The 24,683-nt window shown below is 43.2% G+C and overlaps 2 protein-coding genes across 4 annotated transcripts in view; one reads left to right on the forward strand and one right to left on the reverse strand.

Moving 5' to 3' along the window:
- LOC141148504 (sulfotransferase 1C1-like) overlaps nt 1–564 on the reverse strand; it is a 58,795-nt gene extending 58,231 nt beyond the window's left edge. Inside the window, exon 1 of the mRNA XM_073636028.1 lies at nt 351–564. The gene's annotated coding sequence lies outside the window, so the exon portion shown is untranslated. The remainder of the gene's footprint in view (nt 1–350) is intronic.
- LOC141148505 (sulfotransferase 1C4-like) overlaps nt 1–23,355 on the forward strand; it is a 56,267-nt gene extending 32,912 nt beyond the window's left edge. The window contains exons 1-8 of one of the 3 annotated variants that reach the window (XM_073636030.1): nt 639–960; nt 3,211–3,398; nt 14,359–14,484; nt 17,011–17,108; nt 17,837–17,963; nt 18,766–18,860; nt 18,932–19,112; nt 20,878–23,355. In XM_073636030.1, the coding sequence (XP_073492131.1) occupies nt 3,227–3,398; nt 14,359–14,484; nt 17,011–17,108; nt 17,837–17,963; nt 18,766–18,860; nt 18,932–19,112; nt 20,878–20,990 (912 nt within the window). In that variant the 5' untranslated portion in view covers nt 639–960; nt 3,211–3,226 and the 3' untranslated portion in view covers nt 20,991–23,355. Of the gene's footprint in view, nt 1–638; nt 961–1,015; nt 1,034–3,210; nt 3,399–14,358; nt 14,485–17,010; nt 17,109–17,836; nt 17,964–18,765; nt 18,861–18,931; nt 19,113–20,877 lie in introns of those variants that run through there. The other 2 variants (XM_073636031.1, XM_073636032.1) reach the window with 2 other exon arrangements.
- Nucleotides 23,356–24,683: the final 1,328 nt, after the last annotated feature.

The following is a 24,683-nucleotide window of genomic DNA, read 5'->3' on the forward strand; positions in this document are numbered from 1 at the left end:
TCCCATCATGCCTCTGCCTCTGGGTGTCATGCTTCTGGCTGTCAGAGTCTCGCTATGCCTCATGGGACTTGTAGTTCTGCAACAGCTGGAGGTCCACTAATTGCATATCCCTGCTCTAGGGCATGGGTGCATAATCTGTGGCCCTCTAGCTGTTGAGGAACTACAAGTCCCATCATGTCTCTGCCTTTAGGAGTCATGCTTGTAACTGTCAGCCTTGCAATGGCTCATGGGACTTGTAGTTCAGCAACAGCTGGAGGGGCCACAGGTTGAGCACCTATGCTCTAGGGTGTTCAAAAAAAAACATGTTTTGGGTGTTCTAAGTAATTTTCTAGCAAAAAAAATGATTTTACCTTGTAATCACCGAGTCTGAAAAATACGCCAGGTCCTTAAATGGTTAAATAAAATATTTCCCATTCCCATGTCTACAGTCAGCCACTATAAAGGGAACATCTTGCATGCTGGGATTTGTTGTTCTTCTACAGGTTACTCAACTCCGCTGTGCCACCTCTGTCCTCTTTTAACCTTTGTCTGCCAGTTCATTGAATGGGGTGAGGTTGAGGTCCTGGAAAAAGAGAGGGAGGCCGGTCTCAGGACTAGGTGAGGCTAATAGGAATAGGAGGGATTAGGGCAAGAGGGCAGGAAAAATCTGAACCAAGGATGAAACCGTATAAAGGAAGGGAAGCCATAACAGAGAGAGGACAGAAAGTTGGAACACCATCAGAAAAAGGAGATAAAAGAATGCCAAGGTCCAGATAAAGCACACATTCCGTGTGCCACTGAGGGGAGCGTTCAAAGGCTTAAAGGGGACGTCCACTTTCAAAAAAAAAAACTCTCTCGACTTAAAGGACACATCCACTTTTTGTGATTAAACAAAATAGACTTGCGTGGATTATTCTTCTCGTCAGCTGGCGGTGTCAAGTAACGGGAGCAAAATTTGGCTTCTCTACCTATTCCTGTAAGGTACGTGCACTTTGGTCTATTTATCAGTCAGATTTAAAAAAAAAAAAGTTCCTTCCTCGCAGTCCTACCGTAGGTAAACACGTCAACAGCCGCACTGACATAACTAATCAGGAAATCATTTTAAAAATATTTGAAGTATTAATTATAATTAGGTTAAACTAAATTGTATTATATTTAATCAATTTAATTATTTTGTATAATAATAATAATCATAATAATAGTAACAACAATATCATTAATAAGTAAGATTATATTTTAAAATGATAATTATTATTAAATACAATTGTATTAAGTGTAATTCATATAAGCTTGAATAATAATAATAAAAATAATTATTATTATTATCACTGTTATTAATATGATTCATTAACTAATATTAAAATATTTTTTTAAACAATAATAATTATTAAAATAATTGCATTAAATGCAATTCATTTCAGCATGAGTAATAATAATAATAATAATACAACAAAAAATATAGTGTTACCAGTTCTAGGGATCCACATCCTGACCTGTAAAAAATGTGCGATGGGGAAAACCCCATAAAATAGGACTTTTCAGGATGTAAATGCAATTAATTTAAGCAGGAGTAATAATAATAATAATAATAAGAAGAAGAATTATTATTATTATCATTATTGTTGTTGCTGTTATTATTATTTATTTGAAATTAAAATTACCATTGAAATTTATACTCGAGTATAAGCCGACCCGAATATAAGCCGAGGCACCTAATTTTACCACAAAAAAATGGGAAATTGCGTATTGACTCGAGTATAAGCCGAGGTTGAGAAATGCAGCAGTTACTGTAAGTGGAAAAAGAGGGTCAACAATGCCCATCTGCAGCCTCACTGTGCCCATTTGCAGCCTCACTGTGCCCATTTGCAGCCTCACTGTGCCCATTTGCAGCTTCATTGTGCCCATTTGCAGCCTCACTGTGCCCATCTGCAGGCCCCTCCCCTCTCCACTGAACACACGGAGAAAGCCGGGAACTAGCTGCTGCTGAATTTGTGCTTTAAGACCAAAATTGAACCAAAATTTAACTTTCTGGTCTAAAAGCAAAACACTATGTGTGGCAGAAAACGAACACTGCACATCACCCTGAACACACCATCCCATCGCAAAACATGGTGGTGGCAGCATCATGTTGTGGGGATGATTTTCTTCAGCAGGGACAGGGAAGCTGGTCAGAGTTGATGGGAAGATGGATGGAGCCAAATACAGGGCAATCTTAGAAGAAAACCTGGTAGAGTCTGCAAAAGACTTGAGACTGGGGCGGAGGTTCACCCTCCAGCAGGACAACGACCCTAAACATACAGCCAGAGCTACAATGGAATGGTTTAGATCAAAGCATATTCATGTGTTAAAATGGCCCAGTCAAAGTCCAGACCTAAATCCAATTAAGAATCTGTGGCAAGACTTGAAAATTGCTGTTCACAGACGTTCTCCATCCAATCTGACAGAGCTTGAGATATTTTGCAAAGAAGTATGTGCAAAAATGTCCCTCTCTAGATGTGCAAAGCTGGTAGAGACATCCCCAAAAAAGACATGCAGCTGTAATTGCAGCGAAATGTGGTTCGACAAAGTATTGACCCAGGGGGGAGCCATACAAATGCACGCCACACTTTCAAATTTTTTTACAAATAAATATGTGAAAAACCATTTATCATTTTCCTTCCACTTCACAATTATGTGCCACTTTGTGTTGGTCTATCACATAAAATCCGAATAAAATACATTTACATTTTTGGTTGTAACATGACAAAATGTGGAACATTTCAAGGGGTATGAATACTTTTTCAAGGCACTGTAGATATAAGAATGCACCAGCTTAAAGTTACATTTTATTATGACAATGTAACACAAAGAGCTTTCCTACAAGAACATAACTATACTTATTTTTTTTTTTTTACATGATTATTTTACATTCCGTGTTTTTATTTTTATGCAAGAACATAAGTATTTTTGATCTTTGAGTTCTTCTTATCGTTAGAGATATTTCTCCAAGTTTATGAAGTACCGCAAATCATGTTTAACTCACCCATCAGTATATAGAGTAAGCAATACTACAGAAAGCCTGATTTCAGCTATAGATTTAGGTCATTAAAGCAAATAAATTGCAGGAGCATTGAACCAATACTGTGCAACTGTATATTGTAACTGTTAGTTACATTGTTATCTATAATTGTAGGATGTTTCAATATTTTAAGTTCATAATCCTGTTAATAAACTTTTTCCTGGTATTTCCAGAACTCAACATCCCAGGATGGACCCCAAAATGTTTGACATGCTTGCTGAAAAAATGAAGAACGTAACGATAAAAATGGAGCTTGTGGATGGGGTCCTCCTCCCAGACACCACCTTGGAGATATGGGACCAGTTCTGGAACTTCCAGGCACGTGAAGGCGATATCCTCATTGCTACATTTCCCAAAGCAGGTTTGTGCTGGAGGGGAAGGGCATGGCAGAAAATCTTCATCCTACCCAATCTGAGTTTTATTTATTTTTTTACCAAAAAAATCAAGTTGGGCTTGTCTACGACTCTACGTGAATCTGGAGGGCCCCAAACAGTTAGCAAACAAAATCACCTGGAGCAGGGGACAATTATCTGATCTACAGAAGTAACTTAAATGTGTGTTGCAGTCAAAAAACGAAAAATTATACTTTAATACAATGCAGGTGTAAAAAAAATGCTGTAAATGAAGAATTCTTTCAGAAATAGAAGTGTTAACAGTTTATTTCTATCAATTAACAAAATGGAAAGTAAAAGAATAGAAGAGAAACCCAAATCAAATCAATATTTGGTGTGACCGCCCTTTGCCTTCAAACCAGCATCAATTCTTCTAGGTAGACTAATGCCGCGTACACACGATCGGACTTTGCGGCATACTTGGTCCGGCGTACCAGATTTCGTCGGACAATTCGATCGTGTGTGGGCTCCAGCGGACTTTGTTTTCTCAAAAGTTTGACGGACTTAGATTTGAAACATGTTTCAAATCTATCTGACGGACTTGAGTCCGGTCGAAAAGTCCGCTCGTCTGTATGTTAGTCCGACGGACAAAAAACGACGCTAGGGCAGCTATTGGCTACTGGCTATGAACTTCCTTGTTTTAGTCCGGTCGTACGTCATCAAGCATTTTGCATATATTTTGAATATGAGCAGATAATATTGCCCGAAACACTTCAGAATTCATCCTGCTGCTTTTGTCAGCAGTCTCATCATCAATAAATACAAGAGAACCAGTTCCATTGGCAGCCATACATGCCCACGCCATGACACTACCACCACCATGCTTCACTGATGAGGTGGTTTGCTTTGGATCATGAGCAGTTCCTTTCCTTCTCCATTCTCTTCTCTTCCCATCACTCTGGTACAAGTTGATCTTGGTCTCATCTGTCCATAGGATGTTGCTACAGAACTGTGAAGGCTTTTTTAGATGTTGTTTGGCAAACTCTAATCTGGCCTTCCTGTTTTTGAGGCTCACCAATGGTTTACATCTTGTGGTGAACCCTCTGTATTCACTCTGGTGAAGTCTTCTCTTGATTGTTGACTTTGACACACATACACCTACCTCCTGGAGAGTGTTCTTGATCTGGCCAACTGTTGTGAAGGGTGTTTTCTTCACCAGGGAAAGAATTCTTCGGTCATCCACCACAGTTGTTTTCCATGGTCTTCCGGGTCTTTTGGTGTTGCTAAGCTCTCCGGTGCGTTCTTTCTTTTTAAGGATGTTCCAAACAGTTGATTTGGCCACACCTAATGTTTTTGCTATCTCTCTGATGGATTTTGTTTTTTCAGCCTAATGATGGCTTGCTTCACTGATAGTGACAGCTCTTTGGATCTCATATTGAGAGTTGACAGCAACAGATTCCAAATGCAAATAGCACACTTGAAATGAACTCTGGACCTTTTATCTGCTCCTTGTAAATGGGATAATGAGGGAATAACACACACCTGGCCATGGAACAGCTAAGCAGCCAATTGCCCCATTACTTTTGGTCCCTTAAAAAGTGGGAGGCACATATTCAAACTTGATTTGGATGTAAATACCCTCAAATTAAAGTTGAAAGTCTGCAGTTAAAGCACACCTTGTTTGTTTAATTTCAAATCCATTGTGGTGGTGTATAGAGCCAAAAAGATTAGAATTGTGTCGATGTCCCAATATTTATGGACCTGACTGTATATAAATGTATAATAATAATAGTGTGTGACCGTGTTTGAAAATTAGAGTGTAAGCTTTCTGCTGCAGAGACTGTGTGACTGGCTCCGTGTTCTCTGTACAGCACTGCGGTATATGTCATTTATACAAATGTATAATAATATTATATATATTGTGTGACTGTGTGTGTGTGTGTGTGGGGGGGGGGGGGCATTAGAATGTAAGTTCCATTATGCTTTACTTTCTTCTTAAACCATCAAGTAAAAGCAAACTGAACTGTAAGTCCCATGAAATTGTCCCTGAAATTCAATCGGTTGGGATTCAGTGACCACTAATATCTTCACAATGCTGATACTGGCTGATCTCAGCTGAGTTCCCATAATGGGATTATGATTGTAATAAAAGGATTTACAAGAGATACAACATGATCTTATGACATGCTAACAACCCACATTATGACATCAATGCACAGCCGTCAGCGATCTCTCCTTACTGCAACCGTGACTCAGCATGGAACTTTCTATTGGGCATTGCTGTGCAATTAGAAAAAGAATAATAGATAATAAAAATAACTAAATATTAAACTAATAATAACTGATAAAGATGGGGTTGTGTATTATAGGTGTAGCCAAGATACAGTGAACAGCACCGTTATTTCTTAAAAACCTTTTACTTTCCTACCCTTCTTCACCATTGAAAATTGGGGTCATGTAATGTTCTCTGGCCGCTTTAAAGTCCTGGATTGGGTCTGTAGGGGGCGCCATCCCACACCGCACATCACACCCTATGGGGTGTTTTTCTAACAAATTGGCAGATCTATTTGTCCTGTGATTCTTCATGTACTATATGTTCATTCCGTGAGAATGACAGTTAAAGCAAACGTTATTAGGCTATTTCTTTCTGCAGGTTGAATGTTATTCTTCATATAGAATAGTGAGAATCAGGACTATACCACACTATGGTTACTAGGTGGAACTGACAATCATAGGAAAGAAATACCAAATTACTATGATCGCCATCTAGTGGCCATAATGCAGTATTTTCCTGATGCATGCTATGCTTATCACTGAAAAGAGAGAATATGGCTTAGTAACATTCAATTTTGCTGGCATTTGCGCAGTATTAAGGTACATGCAGACTCACAGGTTGAATAGCTCTGCAAATAATTATAAATGCACACTGGGTATTGCATGTGACAAGGCTGGGACTACATTTCCCAGCGGTTTGCAAAACTAGCTGCATCGGCATAAGAAGAAGTGGGCGGGGTCAGACAGGGCTGAATGCAGCTTTCACCTGATAGTCACATCATGTAAACAAAGTGAATGGGGGGGTGACAACATGACCATGATTTATTAGGAGGCAGGCGAGTGTTGTCATCTTACTAAAAGAAGTGACCAAAGGCGTGGGCAGGAGGTGTGCCAGGTGTACCTGGGCACACCTTAATCACTATGTACGATGCCAATTCCCCCTACTGCTTTGGCTTCCCCATGTTAGCCCCCCCCCCACAGTTCTGCTGGCTTCCCTCCTCTCCCCTGGCTGGTGCGGGGGGGATGTTTCAGGATGGAGAGCGGGAGAAGGGGTTAATAAATATGTAATTTACCAGTGCCTTCCTTTTCTAAATGAGCACAGTGAACACACGCACTCACTGTGTTCATTCACAACTGAAGCATAGTAAACTGTGTCTATAATGCTGCAGTTTGGGAAATGAACAGGAAGCCGCTCAGCACAGAGCACTTCCCATTTATTCACTGTCCAGTGCAGCTGAGGCGGCAGAGAAAGGCCTGTGTGTTTGAGTTTTGGGGTGCACACCCTAATGTAATAGGCTGCCCACACCTATGGAAGTGACATAAGGCAGACTGGAAAGCCTATCACAATGTGCATTATAAAGCTGCAGCAAGGCAGATAAAGCCCCCTTCATTTCCTGACTGGAGGACGTCCTGCAGGGGTGTTGCTAGGTCTACAAAAGATCTGGGGCTAGAGCCCATAGCAGCGTAGTAAAGAAAGAAATACTCTTGGGCGGGCATACACATGTATATAATATGTGGGTGTATGTGTATATATATATATATATATATCCCCAGAGAGCCCCCCACTTACATCAGGGTCCCCAGAAAGCCCCCCTCTGCTTGGGGACCCTTGCAGAGACTCAGGGCTATGGGCCCCAGATTCGGGGCTATAGCCCCAAAAGCCACCCCCTAGCAACGCCACTGATGTCCAGCATCATCTATTTCCTTCCTCCCCAGCCTGACTGTCCCTGGCCTGCCCCATTCACCATTAGGATTTCAGTTCTGTCAATCATGGAGGCTCAGCATCACATGTGGACAGGGCTCCTGGGAGGACTACTAAGGCCGGCTGCTGTGATGTTTTTAGGAAGCTATGTACAACCCCCCCGCTGGCCCCTCCCATCAGCCGTGATCAGCCTGCATTGCATAGAAGAGCACAGACTTCACTGGGTCTAAAATAAGATATTCAATAAAAACAGAAAAGGGTTTATATATAAAAATGTCATTAGCATGTTAAAAAGGAGGAACCAGAGAAGACAAAATATTAGCAGATTAAACTTCAGCTTTAGCATACCTCCCAATGTTTTGAGATGGGAACGAGGCATATCTCTGAGCAAAAGTATGTAGGCATAGGACACACCCCCTGCCACTCCCCTTTAGGTCTGGTTCACACCTATGCGGGTTGCAGTTTGTATATTCCAGGTGCATTTTGTGTTTTTTCAATATACATTTTTGATCCATTATAATCTATGGAAACAAAAACCAGAAAAAAAAATCCCTGGCCCTTTCCATAAAATGCACAGATGTGAACTGCATCCATAGGAAACCATGTTAACCACTTCAATACCAGGCTTCTAATATGTAGAATTGATGGGCACTGATATGCAGCACTGATGGGCACTGATAGGTGGCACTGATGGGCATAGCTCCCATTTTAGAGGGGATTTAGAGGGTCTGTCCCTGATTCGAAGCAATGTCCCTCTGTCCCACTTCCCGCCCTCATTTGTCCCTCATTTTGGTCTGATCTATATAGTTGTATATAAAATGCACTTATTTCCTTTCAAAAAGTGTTTTCCAGTGCTAAACCTTTCATCAAAATTCTAAATTGCTGCATTTGTAAATTTTAAATGCCAATATAAAGGAATAGTAGTGGTAAAAAAAAGCCCTTGTGGATTTAATTAACCTTTTATTATGGTTAATTCTCCTTTAAGGGGGTGTGGCAGGGGGGCGTGTCCTATGCCTGCATATGTTTGCTAGTAGGTGTCCCTCATTCCCATCTCAAAATGTTGGGAGGTATGGTGATGGGCACTGACAGGCGTTACTGATAGGAACTGATTGGCACTTTGATGGGCACTTACCTAGCACCTGATGGGCACTGATTGGCAGCTGTGGTGGCACCTCTGATGGGGGTTGAGGTGATAATCAATGCGCTGATTGTTAGCTCAGACCCCCCCCCCCCCCCTGACAGAAGAGCTGCTGATCGGCTGTCCTGTCAGCGTGAACCGAGAAAACACTTCCTGGTTACACGCTGTGATCAGCTGTGATTGGTCACAGCTGATCACGTGGTAAAGAGCCTACATCAGAGGCTCTTTACCTAGATCGGAGTTGCGGTGTGTCAGACTGACACACCACACCTCCGATCGCCGCGCTGTGCGCCCCCCCGCGGCTTGTCCTGCTGGACGTCATATGACGCCCAGTCAGGACAACGCAACCTCCGCCCGGCCGACATTCTGCTATAGGCCGGGGAGGGAAGTGGTTAAACGGACTGTAGTGTGTTTCTGCAAAACTGAAAACGTGCAAAAAAATTGCATGGTTGGGAACCAGGCCTTAAAGGAGAATTATTTAACCACTTCCCCCCGGGTTGTCGTCATGTGACGTTGGGGACTTGAAGTGGTGACATTTGAATGATGGGTGCAGCTGCAGGCTTTATCCAGAATTCTTTTTTTTTTTTTTTCAGCAGGCCTTCAATTTCACCTCATGTTGCTACAGAAAAGAATTTTCTTGGCCGGGAATCTTCTTTTCTCTCCGTAAATTTTCTTTTCTATATTAAATTTTTCGCACGATTCTCTCATTATTGATTAGAAAAACGTTTGTTTCTCTAAAAATTTCCAACATGTCAGATTTCTCAAATTTGATTGCCGATCAAAAATCGGGCGTTGCCGCAGGCCATTATTGGTGCGAAATTCGTATGAAAATTCTTAGATACGAATTTCGAAAGAAAATTCTTTTGAAATTCAAACCGTGTATGGCCGGCATAAGGTACCCTGTTTCCCCGAAAATAAGACCTTACGTGATTGTCGGTGATGGCTGCAATATAAGCCCTACCCCCCAAATAAGCCCTAGTTAAAGTCCTTGTAGGTCTTATTTTCAGGGTAGGGCTTATTTTCAGGGAAACAAGGTAGGGCTTATTTGGGGGGGTAGGGCTTATTTTTGGGGAAACAGGGTAGGGCTTATTTGGGGGGGTAGGGCTTATATTGCAGCCATCACCGACAATCACGCTAGGTCTTATTTTCGGGGAAACAGGGTATATATTTACTCGGTGTAACATCATCTTTCACATTATACCAAAAAATCGGGGTAAATATTGTGTTTTGTTTTTTTTTTTTTGATTCATGAAACAATCGTATTTGAAAAACTGCTGCACAAATACCGTGTGACATACAAAAATTGCAAGCCATTTTATTCCCTAGGGTGTCTGCTAAAAATTATATAGAAAAATATATATATAATGGTTGGGGGCTCTGAGTAATTTTCTAGCAAAAATATGATGATTTTTACATGTAATATGAGAAGTGTCAGAATTGGCCTGGGTGGCCTTTTTTACTACTACTATTCCTTTATATTGGCTTTAAAAAATTTCTGAATGTAGCAATTTAGAAATTATATGAAAGGTTTAGCACTGAGAAACAGTTTTATATACAACTACCCTGTTTCCCTGAAAATAAGACCTAGCGTGATTGTCGGTGATGGCTGCAATATAAGCCCTACCCCCCAAATAAGCCCTACCTTGTTTCCCCGAAAATAAGACCTAGCGTGATTGTCGGTGATGGCTGCAATACAAGCCCTACCCCCCCAAATAAACCCTACCCTGTTTCCCCGAAAATCAGCCCTACCCTGAAAATAAGACCTACAAGGACTTTAACTAGGGCTTATTTGGGGGGGTAGGGCTTATATTGCAGCCATCACTGACAATCACGCTAGGTCTTATTTTCGGGGAAACAGTGTATATAGATCAGACCAAAATGAGGGACAGATGGGGAGGAAAGAGGGACAGAAGGAAATTGCTCCAAATCAGGGACAGTCCCTCGCAATCAGGGACAGTTGGGATCTATAATTTTACTACTGTAAATGATCACGGCTTTGATTTTTTACCGATGAGACAGACCTCCATGCAGGTGTTCATAAACTATTCTCTTGAATCGAATGTCACTGTTTACAGCTGCTTTACTATAATTGAAAGCAGAAATGACAATAGAGTGAACAAACACAAAATGCTCCGTTTGAGATAGGGGCCCCTCGAAGCAAATGCAAGAGTAGAAGACACGTGCAAAAGCACAGATGGTGGAACAACGTGCTCAACGCAGAACACACTGAAATTCACTCTGTTCCCCTCTCACCTGCTTCTTCACTGCAACATGTTTTTCTTACCAAAATTTCCCTAATATTGGCACCATCATCACTCCTTCCAGCATTATGTTGGCAATAACCCATCCTGACCATGTAATGGAGTCTTGTTCCTCTACAATGGAAGCCTGGTCCGTACTCACGCTCCCAAGTTATTATATATGCCTGCACTAATTACATCACCCAACAATCTGCTCTTCAATATATGACATCTGGAACAGCATTAGACGCCTGCACAGGAGGAAGGAAATTTTGGATAGACCTGGGAAGAGTAGCGCTTCTTGCACGCTAGGTGTTTAGCCCCTGTGCCTAAAATCCTGGCATTTCCATACAGTTGGAAGGCTCAGGTGCATCATCCAGTCTGAGAGCCTGAAGAAATGTGGAGGCTGGATGGTGTACCAAGTGGTACTGAGTGGTAGTAATGTTTATGGGCGTATGTGTCCAGGGATGAATGTAGACATCCTGCTGGCAGCGGGGCTGGACTGTGCACCTGTGCCTTCTTCCCACAATGCTGAAATCTCAGGAATAGGTGCTAAACATGCAGTGCACGCATTGGGGATGATGATCTAAGGTCTGATGAGCATGCATTGGGTCTGATGAATTGGGGTCTGAAGGTTATGGACTGGGGCTTATCTGGGGTCTAATGAGCATGCATTGGGTCTGATGATCTGAGCTCTCAAGGGCAGGTATTGGGTCGGATGATCTGAGCTCTGAAGGGCAGACATTGGGTCTGATGATCTGAGGCCTGAAGGGCAGGCATTGGGTCTGATGATCTGTGGTCTGAAGAGCATGAATTGGGCCTGATGATCTGAGGCCTGAAGGGCAGGCATTGGGTCTGATGATCTGTGGTCTGAAGAGCATGAATTGGGTCTGATGATCTGAGGCCTGAAGGGAAGGCATTGGGTCTGATGATCTGTGGTCTAAAGAGCATGAATTGGGTCTGATGATCTGAGCTCTGAAGGGCAGGCATTGGGTCTGATGATCTGTGGTATGAAGAGCATGAATTGGGTCTGATGATCTGAGCTCTGAAGGGCAGGCATTGGGTCTGATGATCTGTGGTCTGAAGAGCATGAATTGGGTCTGATGATCTGAGGCCTGAAGGGAAGGCATTGGGTCTGATGATCTGTGGTCTAAAGAGCATGAATTGGGTCTGATGATCTGAGCTCTCAAGGGCAGGTATTGGGTCTGATGATCTGAGCTCTGAAGGGCAGACATTGGGTCTGATGATCTGAGGCCTGAAGGGCAGGCATTGGGTCTGATGATCTGTGGTCTGAAGAGCATGAATTGGGTCTGATGATCTGAGCTCTGAAGGGCAGGCATTGGGTCTGATGATCTGTGGTCTGAAGAGCATGAATTGGGTCTGATGATCTGAGCTCTCAAGGGCAGGTATTGGGTCTGATGATCTGAGCTCTGAAGGGCAGACATTGGGTCTGATGATCTGAGGCCTGAAGGGCAGGCATTGGGTCTGATGATCTGTGGTCTGAAGAGCATGAATTGTGTCTGATGATCTGAGGCCTGAAGGGCAGGCATTGGGTCTGATGATCTGTGGTCTGAAGAGCATGAATTGGGTCTGATGATCTGAGGCCTGAAGGGCAGGCATTGGGTCTGATGATCTGTGGTCTGAAGAGCATGAATTGGGTCTGATGATCTGAGCTCTGAAGGGCAGGCATTGGGTCTGATGATCTGTGGTCTGAAGAGCATGAATTGGGTCTGATGATCTGAGGCCTGAAGGGCAGGCATTGGGTCTGATGATCTGTGGTCTAAAGAGCATGAATTGGGTCTGATGATCTGAGGCCTGAAGGGCAGGCATTGGGTCTGATGATCTGTGGTCTGAAGAGCATGAATTGGGTCTGATGATCTGAGGCCTGAAGGGAAGGCATTGGGTCTGATGATCTGTGGTCTAAAGAGCATGAATTGGGTCTGATGATCTGAGCTCTCAAGGGCAGGTATTGGGTCTGATGATCTGAGCTCTGAAGGGCAGACATTGGGTCTGATGATCTGAGGCCTGAAGGGCAGGCATTGGGTCTGATGATCTGTGGTCTGAAGAGCATGAATTGGGTCTGATGATCTGAGCTCTGAAGGGCAGGCATTGGGTCTGATGATCTGTGGTCTGAAGAGCATGAATTGGGTCTGATGATCTGAGCTCTCAAGGGCAGGTATTGGGTCTGATGATCTGAGCTCTGAAGGGCAGACATTGGGTCTGATGATCTGAGGCCTGAAGGGCAGGCATTGGGTCTGATGATCTGTGGTCTGAAGAGCATGAATTGTGTCTGATGATCTGAGGCCTGAAGGGCAGGCATTGGGTCTGATGATCTGTGGTCTGAAGAGCATGAATTGGGTCTGATGATCTGAGGCCTGAAGGGCAGGCATTCGGTCTGATGATCTGTGGTCTGAAGAGCATGAATTGGGTCTGATGATCTGAGCTCTGAAGGGCAGGCATTGGGTCTGATAATCTGAGCTCTGAAGGGCAGGTATTGGGTCTGATCATCTGAACTTTGAAGGGCAGATATTGGGTCTGATGATCCGAGCTCTGAAGGGCATGCATTGGGTCTGATGATCTGAACTCTGAAGGGCATACATTGGGTCTGATGACCTGAGCTCTGAAGGGCATACATTGGGTCTGATGATCTGAGGCCTGAAGGGCAGGCATTGGGTCTGATGATCTGTGGCCTGAAGGTAATGCATTGGGTCTGAAGATCTGAAGTCTGAAGGGCATGCATTGGGGCTGGGCATGTTTTGTGTGCACCAATTATCAATTTTTGCACTTATAGTAATATCAATGATGGCAAGTTGCACTTAATACTTCTTAATTAATAACCATTAGCAATACAACAATGAATGCAAAAATTGAAAAAAAAAAAACTAAGACTACAAAACACTGGCATGTCGGTTGTCTAATGCAGGGCTCTCAAACTGGTGGCCCTCCAGCTGTTGCTAAACTACAAGTCCCATGAGGCATTGCAAGGCTGACAGATACAAGCATGACTCCCACAGGGTGAGGCATGATGGGACTTGTAGTTTTGCAACAGCTGGAGGGTCGCCAGTTTGAGACCCCTGGTCTAATGCTTGTGAACAAAACACTAAGGGGTCTATTTATAAAAAAAATATGCTGTGCAAATGCCTCCAGCATTCACACAACCAACACCAATAATTCCAGTAATATGTTTACCTCCTATGATCGTTGGCTCCATCTAGTGGCCATAATGTTGTATTTTGCTGATTGAGGTATTTCAAGAAAATACTGCAATATGGCCACTAGATAGAGCTGATGATCATATGAAACAAACACATTACGGGGATTTTGTGTGACTGCTGTGCAAATTGTGTTGACCTCTGTTCTAAACCTCCCCGTCTCTGTCCAAGATTACAAAAAACGTTTTGTCTGGAGTTGAGTTTTAAGCTGACAGTTTTGCTGATACTCCATTACAGGAGTCAGAAAGGGTCCAAGTTCTGTATATAGTATAGTGTAGTGCACTATCATCATCAGGTCTTGTAGTGGGGTTGGTCAAAATACGCACTTGAAGGTGGGTAGATGTCTCCCTGGTTGTCATTCCTATAGAGATACCTGTAAGTTTATTGGCAGGCTGACAAAGCATAACCATTTTTTTCCCCAAGGTACCACGTGGATGCAGGAGATCGCAGACCTGATCCTGCTACAGGGCGATGTGGAGCAGAGCATGCGGGCCCCCTGCTTTATCAAAGTTCCCTTCCTAGAAATGAACGCCAAACCAATACCACCAGGTAATACTTGTGTGATGTACAACACAACTGTGGTCATATGTGGAGTTAGCTCAAGTGGAATCCAATGTCGAGTTTGGTGTCCCCATTCAGAACATTTCACCTCTCTCACTGTAGTGTCACGGGTACAGCCAGTGGAAATGCCTCCAGCAGAAAAATACCAAGAAAAACATTCTCCCCCAACTCCTGTTCCCCCTGAGGTCCCAACTAATTTTTTTTTAAACCGACCCTTGCCAGATGTTTTCTTGCTGGTCATATAACGCAGGGTCCATTTAATCTAAAGTCTTCTCCTAGTGCTGGGTGGTATTGGATTGTACAAATTGCTCTGCCCCGCTTTTTTATGTCATTTTTCTGGCTGTTATTGAACTGCATCAAGTTATTATTATTCTGTAGTATGATGACATCTAGTGGAGGTTTTGGGCCCCTACAACTTGTTTACTTATGTGATTTGGTTTCTTCGTTTGTCCTCCCCTCCTGTTTAGTTCTAGTAAGTTCAGTCCTTGCTAGACCCTATCCTTTGCTTCCATGTTCCCTCAGTCAGTGTTAGTACTTCGCAGAGACAAATCTCAGGAAAGTCATTGGGGTTGATTTACTAAAGGCAAATAGACGGTGTACGTTGCAAGTGCAGTTACGTTAATTTCCCCCAGAGCTTAGTGAATGCGGTGAAGCTCTGCTGATTTCCATCAATGTGCAAGCAAAAATGCAGTTTTTTTTTTGTTTGTTTGTTTTTTTACATTTTCCTTGCACCTGATTGGATATTCTTTTTTAATGTGAAGCTTCACCACCTTCTCTAAGCTCTGGGCAAAATGAGTGTAACTGCACGGTACACAGCCTATTGACCTTCTTATACTGCAAAAGAAAAATATCCCCCATACTGCAATTGCACTGGATTCAAGTTCTGTGTCTTATTGAAGAGTTAAGCTGTCTGTGGATGAAGCCAAGTCAGATGACCATACTATCCAAACAGATAACAGGGTATAAGGAGGTATGTTAATGCATACATTGGCATTAAGAGCGGCTCTGGCATTACCCACTTGCCATCCGCTAACAGTACATATACTGCTAGTGGGCAGCACAGCCAGGCCGGGCAACATACTGACATACTGATACATTGCCCGTCACATGCGCACCCCTGGGACATGCAGCAGCGCAATCCCATGACTGCTGTGTCTAATGGACACAGCGGATCACAGCTCTCAGCAGGGCCAGGACTAGGGGTGGGCAGGAGGGGCGGCTGCCCTGGGCGCTGTGGTATCATGTGAGGTGGAGGGGGGGGATTTATGTTGGGAGAGGAAATTTCAGGGGTAGCAGGGGGTAAGAATTGTTCCAGGAGGGAAAATTTGGGGCTGTGTGCTAGGAGTGGTTATTTAGATGGATTTGTGTTTGGAGGGGGGATGAGGAAGAGGATTTGTGCCAGGAGGCAACTTTTTTTTGGGGGGGGGGGGGCTGTGCTAGAAGGGATGAATGGGGGGATTTGTGCTAGGAGGGGAATTTTATTGGGAGGAAGATGAGATAGTAGAGATGAATGCGAGGGGACATTTTTTTTTTTTTTGGGGGGGTGGGAGGATTTTAGCCAGTAGGGATGAAATGGGGGGGGATTTGTGCTGGGAGGGGTAATTTTTTGTGATGTGGGGTTTGAGCTAGGAGGGGGGAAGATGTGTGGGATTTGAAGTGTAGAGGATTCGTGTTAGAAGAGGTGCTTTTGGGGGGGGGGGGGGGACATTTGTGCTGGGAGTAGGGGATTTATGCATAGAGGGAAAGCATTCAGATTAGTGCTCAATTTTTTTTTGGGGGGGGCGCAGTTTGGCATGTTCGCCCTGGGCTCTAGAAGGCCTTGTCCCAGCACTGGCGCTCAGTAGGGTTGCCACCCTTTCACACTGAGGCAGTTTTCAGACGTTTTAGCGGTAGAAATAGCGCCTGAAAACCGCCTCCCATGCCGCCCGAGTGCTTTCAAACTGGGGCCGTGCGCTTGTGGGATGTTAGAAAAAGTCCTGCAAACAGCATCTTTGGGGCGGTTTTGGAGCGATGAATACCGTGCTTCCAAAACACCCCTGCCCATTGAAATGAATGGGCAGCGCTTCCGAAGCGAGTGAAAAGCGTTTTGGAAGCGCCGCAATACAAGCATTTTTTTAGGTTAAAAGCGCCCTGCTAGCGGACGAAAAATGCTGCTAAAACGAGCTGCACTTTAGCGCTGCTGTGGCCCCAGTGTAAAAGGGGTCTAAAACTGAACACATATTAATTCTAGTTTGGATGACTGTGGGCGTCATTCAACCTGAAAGACTGAGGACATCTTGTGGCGAAAGGGCATACTGCAGGGGACTGCGGCTGTATTAGAAAACCAATGCAGCCCCTACATCTAGTATACTTCAATATATTAGTTTTTTCTTGTTGGTTTTAGATACCACCTAAGCTGTGGAAAGCTTCTTTTTTTTTCTTTTTTTTTTTGTTCTGCTTCATCCAGACACCAAGGCAGAGTTAGATGGACTAATCAGCCTAATTAGCAAGGTGACGATGTGTCTTATATTTCAGGAGTGGAAGCCGCTGCTAACATGCCATCCCCTCGTCTGCTAAAAACGCATATGCCAATAAAGCTGCTGCCACCATCTTTTTTGGAGAAGAACACCAAGGTGAGTCGGGGAAATGCAACAAAATGGAATAAAGTAAGGATAACAGGATACTTTAAAGGAAACCTGCACTGAGCTTAATGTCCCATCGCATTCAGTCATTATTGATATTGTACTTTTATATACTATAGTGGTGACATATACAATCCTGCTGTACATAGAACACTGAGCCGGTCACAGCAGCCTCTGCACCAGAGGAGCTTACACTCTAATGCCCCCAGTCACACACTATTATTGTTATACATTTATATTTCTCAGACCTATACCGCAGTGCTGTACAGAGAACACTGAGCCAGTTACATCAGTCTCTACTACACCATATGAGCTTACACTCTAATGTTGCCCCCCACACAGTCACACACTATTATACATTTATATGGTTCTGACATATTCCACAGTGCTGTACTGAGAACACGGAGCCACTCACATTAGTCTCTGCACCAGAGGCTTACTTTCTAACTTCTCTATTAAGGGTACATATGCGCCATAGGGGCCAGTATGCTGAAAAGCCCATTAACCTCCCAGTATGTCTTTAGATTAGGGAATGCATAAAAGCCATGGAAGAACAAGCAAATATCCCACACAGCGTATCTAGGTGGGAACTGAGCATAAGAGAGCAGTGCTGCAAGGCAGCAGTACGAACCACTAAGAAGTTGTATTGCCTGTATGTCTGTGGTTTTAAAAAAAAAAATGTGTATGGACATTTTCTAAGTGCCACTTACCTCCTCCAGGTCATATATGTGGCCAGGAATGCCAAGGACTGCATGGTGTCATACTACTACTTCCATCTGATGAACAAGGGTCTACCAGACCCCGGGACCTGGAATGAGTACTTCTCAACTTTTCTGTCTGGAGACGGTAAGTGAGGGGTGCGGCTCTCTAATATAATGAAATATTGCCATTGATGACCCTTTAAGTAAAACCCTAAATCCTGTCGATCAGTATTAGAAGTACTGTAATGCCGCGTACACACGGTCGGACTTTTCAGCTACAAAAGTCCGACAGCCCGTCCGACAGACTTTCGAGAGACTTTCGACAGACTTTTGGCGGACTTTTAACGGACTTTCTAACAACCGGACTTGCCTACACACGATCACACCAAAGTCCGACGGATTTGTACGTGATGACGTACACCGGACTAAAATAAGGAAGTTGATAGCCAGTAGCCAATAGCTGCCCTAGCATCGGTTTTTGTCCGACGGACTAGCATACAGACAAGCGGATTTCTGGGTCCGGCGGAGTTACGACGTAAAGAATTGAAGCAAGTTCCAAATCTAAAGTCCGTCAGATTTGCGACTGGAAAAGTCCGCTGAAGGTCCGGTGAAGCCCACACACGATCGGATTGTCCGCCGGATTTGGTCCGTCGGCGTCCGTCGGACCAGTCCGGTCGAAAAGTCCGACCATGTGTACGCAGCATAAGAGAAAACAATTATTCCAAATGCTGTCTTCATCAGAATTCAGTCAATGTGCACAATTAAATAATACACTTTTATGCAAATACCAGTATTGCAACAACACAACATGGAAGGGGCATAGTGTCTCCAAAAAAAGGTTCTCTTCAAACAGGGCTATACATATGTAGAGGTCACAGTTATGAGGGAAAGAGGGATTGGGTCCAGAAGAGGGGACATTTCATAAGTATAAATGTCTCTCCTTTCAGTGCCTTGGGGAAGCTGGTTTGATCATGTCATCGGCTGGTGGAAAGCAAAAGACAAACAACGAATACTCTACATCTTCTATGAAGACATGGTTGAGGTGAGGGGATCCTATTTAATCCCCCGCATGTGTTGTTATTTCCTTCTTTTTTTTTTTTTTTTTCTTTCTAGGACCCAAAACGAGAGATAAAGAAGATCATTGAGTTCCTGGAGAAAGATGTGTCCGATGAGGTCCTCGAAAAGATCCTTTATCACACGTCATTTGAAGTCATGAAAGATAATCCAATGGCCAACTATAGTGCCCTACCATCTCAAGTGATGGATCAGTCTGTCTCCAAATTCATGAGGAAAGGTATAATATCTTCAACTAGAAAGTAGACTCATTATGGACATAGATCATGGGCTCCATTCACAAAGCGTTTTTTTCTTCTTTAAAATTTTCGGTAAAATACCTCATAGCGTTTTTAAAATGTTTTTTGTCATTTACTAAAAAAAACGCTACTAAAAAGTCATGCGGTAAGGCAATCGACTCAGTACTACCTCTGTACAAACTCACCCAATGCCCGCGTAAATTTGACAAGGTATGGTCAGCATGGATGGACGCCCGTGGGTGAGGGGCCGTGGATGGGTGGGACCGTGTGATGGATCCCCCCCCCCTCGAGCTTTGGGAGATACCCCCCCTCCCCCGCATGTCTATCTATCATACCTAACAAAGAATATCCCACATAGCACTGACACAAATTTGCTTGTCTCCCCCCCCCTCGGGGGACTGGTTCGGTACCCTACTAGGATTAAGGGCAAGCTACTGAGAGGGACTCTAACTGGTTACCCAACTTGAATAGGAAACGGTATAACTGACTGCACCACGTACTTGTAGGATAATGAACTCCAAATACAGATTACCCCTATTGATGATGCTTGCATGGAAATCTATGAATATCTGTTGCTGACTATGATGTAATGCTGATTTATTTATAAAAAACGTTTCTGTAAAAAAAAAAAGTCATGCTGTATTTTCGTAGGGGAAACATGTGGCAATTTAACGCTTGGCGGTAGCTGGCATATTTATTAACAGTAGTAAATACTGTGTTGTAGTAGTACACAGTAGTAAATACCAGTGTCCTTAACAACCAGTAATTGTCATGGTTGTTAAGGAGCGGGCGGCCTCCGCGTTCTTAACCACTGATGAGTCATCAGCTGTCAGCGGGGTTCCCTGCCGGTAATTCTTTTCATTACATTCAGTTGAACCCTGCTGACAGCTGATGACTCATCGGTTAAGGGGCACACCGCCCGCTCCTTAACAACCATGACAGTTACTGGTTGTTAAGGATACTGGCAGCCTGCCTCTTTGACGACCAGAACACATTCCTTACAGGAGTATCCATAAAGTCTCATGGTTTTTCACCTTAATGCATTTTTTGCATTAAGGTTGAAAACCTTCCGTGCTGAAGCTGCGTCCCCAGAGCCCCCCTTTTACTTACCTGAACCCGATCATTCCAGCGTCGAGGATGAGCCCAGCAGCTCTAGCCACTGTCTCGGGTCCTCATTTTATAGATTGATAGCAGCAGGAGCCACTGGCACCTGCTGCTGTCAATCAAATTCAGTGACACGGGGGCCTAGTCCTGCTGTCTGTGTCAATGGATGCAGCAGCAGGACTCGGGAGCAATGGAAAGCGGCTCTCCGTAGGGGCACTCGATGAAGAGGAGGAGCCAGGAGCCCCGCCGGAGTCCCCAGAAAAGGAGGATCGGGGCCGCTCTGTGCAAAACCCTTGCACAAAGCAGGTAAGTATAACATGTTTGTTATTTTAAAAAAAAACAAACAAACCTTTACAATCACTTTAAATACCGCATGCCTTGACCACTACTTAATTACCGCATGCATTTAATTATTTCCTTCAGTGAACTGAGTTTAACCCCTTTACATGATGCATTTACTGAGCATTTAGCAGTAAATACCGCAGAACGGTATAGTGAATTGACAGTTTTAGGATCGCATGCGGTATTTAGGGAAAATGTGTCTGGACACCTACATACCGCATGGGATCTGGTTCTGTGAATGGAGCCCCATGTTCCTTGTTGTGTCAGAGCTCTGTTCTTATAATGATGTCCTTGTTTTAGGCAAAGTCGGAGATTGGAAGAATCACTTTTCAGTGTCTCAGAACATTTTGTTTGATGAAGAATACAAGAAGAAAATGGAAGGGAGTGGACTGACCTTTCGAGAAGTACTATGAGATAGACCAAAAGCTGACCACATGGTTGGCCAACATTGAAAGAAACTTGTTATCCCATTTGGATTCTGACAACATGGAAGATACAGTTCAAGATCCTTATAACCAGGGATTTATGAGATTTTATACTGAGTATGCTGTCCTAAATCCAGATGTCCTCCGCAAATTCTGAACTCAAAACTTTGGCCTCATGTAATTATTGTTTACAGGAATTGGTTTTGAATCTGCTTTAGTTCTTCAATAACCAAGGAAATAAACTCACCGCACTCTACCCATATCTCCTAATCGGGCTGTAAAACAGGTCGGTGCTCTGTCTGAGGCCAGAAACAGTCCAAAGTATTAGCAATGCCGACACCCAACAGAATCTTAAACAGTATGGAAATCGTTATTGATATTCAGGGTATATCAGTAAAGCTTTATATATTGTTTAAGATCCTGTTGGGTGCAGGCTTTGCTACTACTTTATTCTTAAATAAAGAAAAAGAGATATTTACAAAAGTAGCGCATTAACACACACACACACACGCCCAATTGCGAACACTTACAGATGACAACAGCGTGTAGTGGAATTGGTCTCAGCTGAGCTGACAGCATCTGCTTGGGGGGGGCCGAATGTGGCTTGGCCAGTCCAAACCCAAGTGAGAAGGTTTCCAGGAATAGAAGTGGATCCCTATGCTTTCCCTACTTGTCTGGAAGCTTTCCCTGCTGCTAATACTGTTCCTGACAGACGGGTGACCTGACCCTACTATCCATATCATCTTTAGAAAGAAACCACAGCTTAGGTAGAAAAAGGCTGTCCCCAGCTAGCATGCTGCAGAGAGGGGCTCTTGCTCTCTGTGCAGAAGCAGGGGTCTATCTGTAGAGGTTCAACACACCCCTTGGAGTTCTCCATTCAGCAGGAAGCATGATCTTTGCTAATTGAAGAGTGTTAGGTCTTAGGAGTCAGCTGGGGTTGTGTCAGACCTCTGCAGAGAGACTCCCGCATCCACACAGAGAGCAAATTTAACTAATGCTCCCCAACGCCCCCCCCCCCCCCCCAGTTCCCACCCAAATCAAATCTTATACTCATTTGTCCTGGCTCCTGCTAGACCCAAGTACCCAACACAGGCAGCTGTGCTCTTGCCGCCAGTCCCTCACCTCTTCAATTTTTTAAATAAGGATTTGAAAACAGTTTAGCTGAATTCCACATATATTGCCAAATGTTAGTAAAATGAACAGAAAATATTTCACTTTCACATGGCAGTTAAAAAAGAATAACTGGAGCTCATTTAATCTACTTTTATCCCTTCCTTAATATTCATTGATTTACATTATGAGTATTGATAATATATTGTTCATACATACTTCTACAGTTGGGTGTACAGTAAGTACACATATTAAAAATACAGAACATAATATTTCAACAGAAGAAAAGGGTTTAAGGGTTTTACTCCTTGGAGCTTACAACGTAGTAGGACACAGAAGGTATGAGGGTCTTGCTTGTTACAGCATACAAACCAGTATACAATCCAGAAAAGAAAAAGTAGTCATGTCTCTTAGAGCTTAAAATCTAATTGGGAAAAGATATGAAGATCCTGTTCCTTAGACTGCTCTATATCCTGCTTCTGCTCCATAGAGCTTGCACTCTAATAAGGGAAATGTATGAGAGTTCTGCTCTTTGGAGCTCCCAATCTTAAAAGGAAAATGTATGCTCCTCGGAAAATGCAATCTAATAGGACAGAGAAGATACAGTATGACAGTTCAAACTGATAGATCTTACAATCGAATAGGGAAAACGTATGAGAGTCCTGCTCTTCAGAGCTTACAATCTAATAAGGAAAAGGTATGAAAGCTCTGCTCTTTAGAGCTTACAATTTAGATGGGAAAATATATGAGGGTCTTGTTCTTTAGAGCTTATAATCTAATATGGAAAAGGTACATACTGTAGGTCCTGATCTTTATAGCTTTAAATCTACAGTAATAGAGAAGAGGAATGAGAGTTCTGTTCTTCAAAGTTTTCTAAAAAAGTGAAATGTATGAGGAGTTCTGCTCTTCGGAGCTCACAATCTAAAAAGGAAAAGGTATGAGGATCTTACTCCTCAGAGATTGCAATCTAATAGGATACAGAAGGTATGACAGTTCTAATTGATAAATCTTACAAACGAATAGCGAAAAGGTAATATATGGGGGTCCTGCTCCCTAAAGCTAGCAGTCTAATAAGACACCGAATTATGGTGGTCCCATTCTTTAGAGTTTACGGTCTTAAAGGTAAAAATGATTAAGCACATGATTCTGTGCGAAACGCGTCTGCCTTGATTGCCGTTTTTCCTGTGGTGTGTCACCTTGTTTTATGGATCAAGAATAAAGAATAAAGGACTCATATTTGTTATCCTGGTGTGCAGCCGTTCCTTCCTTTTTGCAGTCTGTACGGCGGGCGAGCCATGGCTTGCACCCTTGGGAGAAGTCCTCCAACCCATTCATTTATTCACCTGGATCTACTCACCTGAGCGGTGTTCTCTGCTCCTTTCTACTGGCTTAAAGGTGACAGAATATTATCCAGAAAGATACACTATATCCAAAGGGGGAATATACCTACAATGCAGCTGCTATATACTGTATCTGAGTGCTCTTAGGAGCGATCGTCACTAGAAAATCCTGAAGTTTGTTAATCCAACATGCAGGAAATTAGATGGTAAGTGGTAAGTTCTGTTTAACGTTAAACTTACGTTTTCCTACTGTGTGCCGAAAACTATATAAAAGGTCCTGCCATTTTTATGATATAGCCAAAAGAGAGCGTAGGTTTGGATAATATTTTGGTACCTATTGTTACAAACATATTTCACAATTCAGGAAAAGGTTAACTCAAATATAGAGGAACAGTGTTTAATAAGGAATCTGCATAAGAAGTTGTAGTTGATCATCAAGGGTAATTGATACTTGGAATAAACTCCCAGCTGAGGTAGTGAGACCATCAACAGTAAATGGCTTCAACATGACATGCTTGGGATCTATACTCAGACAAAAAAAACAAAACAAGAATCTTATGGGCAGACTCGATGGACTACTCTGTCTTTGTTTGCTGTTGCTTTTCTATGTTTCTAAGAATTTGAGCAACACAGTGTCGCAGGAGGGCCAATGTGTATACCTGTCCATCAGGGATTCCATAGACCCTGTGTGAGTATGTGACCCTGAAAAGTATAGCTGATATGCCTGCATTTCAGAATGACCAGACAAGTATGAAATCCTCACTTAGTCCTATTATTCCAAATTATTATTAGTATACAGGATTTATATAGCACCAACAGTTTGCACAGCGCTTTACAACATGAGGGCAAGGACAGTACACTTACAATACAAGTCAATACAGGAGGGATCAGAGGGCCCTGCTCGTTACAATCTTAGAGCTTACAATCTAGAAGGGACGGTCAACTGGAAAAAAAGGTAATAACTGTGGGGGATGAGCTGATGGAGAAAATGAAAATACACTTGTAAGGTGTGGGTAGGGTAGGTTTCTCTGAAGAGAAGGGTTTTCAGGGATCGTCTAAAAGCTAATAGAGTAGGAGATAAGTGGACAGATTGGGGTAAGGAGTTCCATAGGATTGGAGATGCTTTGGAAAAGTCCTGGAAGCGAGCATGAGAGGAGGTGACAAGGGAGCTAGAGAGCAGGAGGTCTTGAGAGGAACGAAGAGAACGAATAGGTTGGTATTTAGAGACTAG

The sequence above is a fragment of the Aquarana catesbeiana genome, linkage group LG06 (assembly GCF_042186555.1).
Source record: "Aquarana catesbeiana isolate 2022-GZ linkage group LG06, ASM4218655v1, whole genome shotgun sequence".
In the NCBI taxonomy this organism is placed as follows: Eukaryota; Metazoa; Chordata; class Amphibia; order Anura; family Ranidae; genus Aquarana; species Aquarana catesbeiana.